Source organism: Drosophila persimilis, unplaced genomic scaffold, assembly GCF_003286085.1.
Source record: "Drosophila persimilis strain 14011-0111.01,24,50 unplaced genomic scaffold, DperRS2 tig00000191-arrow-pilon, whole genome shotgun sequence".
Lineage (NCBI taxonomy): Eukaryota > Metazoa > Arthropoda > Insecta > Diptera > Drosophilidae > Drosophila > Drosophila persimilis.
The window spans coordinates 14,101,468-14,103,247 of record NW_020825298.1 but is presented as its reverse complement, the minus strand read 5'-3'; the positions used below and the strand labels follow the sequence as shown (position 1 = coordinate 14,103,247).

At 44.9% G+C, this 1,780-nt stretch overlaps 1 protein-coding gene across 1 annotated transcript; it reads left to right on the top strand.

Moving 5' to 3' along the window:
- Positions 1-299: 299 nt before the first annotated feature.
- Positions 300-1,358, top strand: LOC6588786. The gene is made up of 2 exons (XM_026988322.1): positions 300-582; positions 649-1,358. The coding sequence occupies exons 1-2, from the start codon at positions 300-302 to the stop codon at positions 1,356-1,358; spliced, it is 993 nt and encodes a 330-aa protein (XP_026844123.1).
- Positions 1,359-1,780: the final 422 nt, after the last annotated feature.

Here is a 1,780-nt window from a genome sequence, read left to right as displayed (position 1 = left end):
TGAAATTCCGATTATTTTGATGGGGGATGTGAGATTTACGATGCAATTTGATGATGGCAATGCGATGATGGAGCAATATGAAAGATTGATGAGCTTTCTTCAAGGTCGTTCCACTTTTTTCTCACTGCTGGCTTTCTGTTGACGGACCGATTCGGTGTTTGCCTGTAAACATTTTAAGCAAATATCCAGAGATTCGTTGATTAAACAGCGAAAGATAAAGAACGGCCAAGGCAGGGAGGCTATAAAATGTGAAATTCTGTTGGGGTTTAAGCACAGTTCTCACTGGAATTGATTTGATAATGTATCGGCTACTCTTTTACCTGCTCAGTGGCTGTCTGCTGCTGCTTTTTGTGGCAGGGGAATCATCATTGGAGGAGCAGTCGTCAGAGGAGATTGTAATGGATACGACAGCCATTTATTTGGAGGATTTTCCGGCTGTTTCGGCGGAGCTGATGGAGCTGGGAGAACCCTCGGTGGATGAGCAGAATGTGATGACAGCACAGAAGATCAATTGGATGCCCGTGTGGCAGGAGCAGGATCAGGATAATCCAAGGGTAGCTCGTCAAGTGATGGAAGAATCGAGCACTGAGAGGCAGGTTCTTCCGACTTCCAGCACAGAAAAGGCCTCCTATACCGCCAAAAACGAAGTCTCCTCCACAGAGGCGATCTCCACGGTGATGGAAACCACTACCAAGAACAGCCTGGAGGAGCTTTTGAGCACTCGGGATAACAAAGAGTGTCCCAGCACTGCCCAACGTGGACTCACAAATCTCATACGCGTGGCACGACCCATGTTGCCTGCCGCAGAGCTCCGCAACATCTTCGCCAATGCCGTAGAGGATCCTCAGGTGAGGGATCTCCTGACGCTGCTGAAGAGCAATCCCTTCAAGGAACAGGTGGCACTTTTGCGGTCCACCAAGCAGCATCAGATGCTGCAGGACTATATCTGTCGTCGCCTGAAGCTGGACCCCGCCTACTACTTCGATTATGTGAGGATTTTCCTCAACATTCACACCACAGAGGCACCCACCAGCCCTCTGCCCAATCGTCGCAAAGGAATACGTGGCCTGCTGCAGGATGTCCGGGATGTCCTGCCTCGTACCGCACTGAGGGATCTCTACTTGCGGATGTACGCCTCGGATGCGGAGCTCTCCAATGCTGTGCGTCTCGTCCGCAGCTTGGAGTTCCGTCGATTGCTGCAGGATGTCCGCTCCTTGAAGGAGTATCGCGGCTTGACTGGGGATCTGGAGAAGGCGGGTGTGCCCCTGCGTCAGATCCAACAATTGGTGGCAAGTGCATTGGGTTGGGCCACCTTGGATGCCACTTTGGGGGCAGAGACAGTCATTTTTGCTGACTAAACGCAAGGAGGTTTTTTCCTTTACTTTTTTCTATCTTTATCTATTGAAATTTGTATATTTTTACTCTCTCAATTTGTATCTTTATCCTTCAACTATGTTTTTCTATTTTTCTATAAATTATATGAAAATCTTTAACAAAAAGTAAAAAAATCTGGAAAATCTTCTCTATAATCGTTTTGGTTTTATTTCCCTTTTTTTTGTTGGGAGAATGTTCTCTGGAAACAATAGTAGCTTTAATCTCTTAAGATTTTATCTTAAGAGATAATCTTTTTATTTTTTTTCTTCCCATTTTTCAATCCATAAATCGAGAAAATATTCTCTTGAAAAATTAAGATCTAAAATATTTCACATTAACATATCCTTACGCCTTATAAACCCTATATTTTTAAACACTTCTTCTTAAGATCTTTAATCGAGAAACT

What these genes read in the sequence shown, in the direction of transcription:
- LOC6588786 (XM_026988322.1), top strand. Translation starts at nt 300, where the DNA reads ATGTATCGGCTACTCTTTTACCTGCTCAGTGGCTGTCTGCTGCTGCTT. An exon ending in TCAAGTGATGGAAGAATCGA is followed by an intron (nt 583 to 648) that starts GCACTGAGAGGC and finishes CCAAAAACGAAG; the next exon opens with TCTCCTCCACAGAGGCGATC.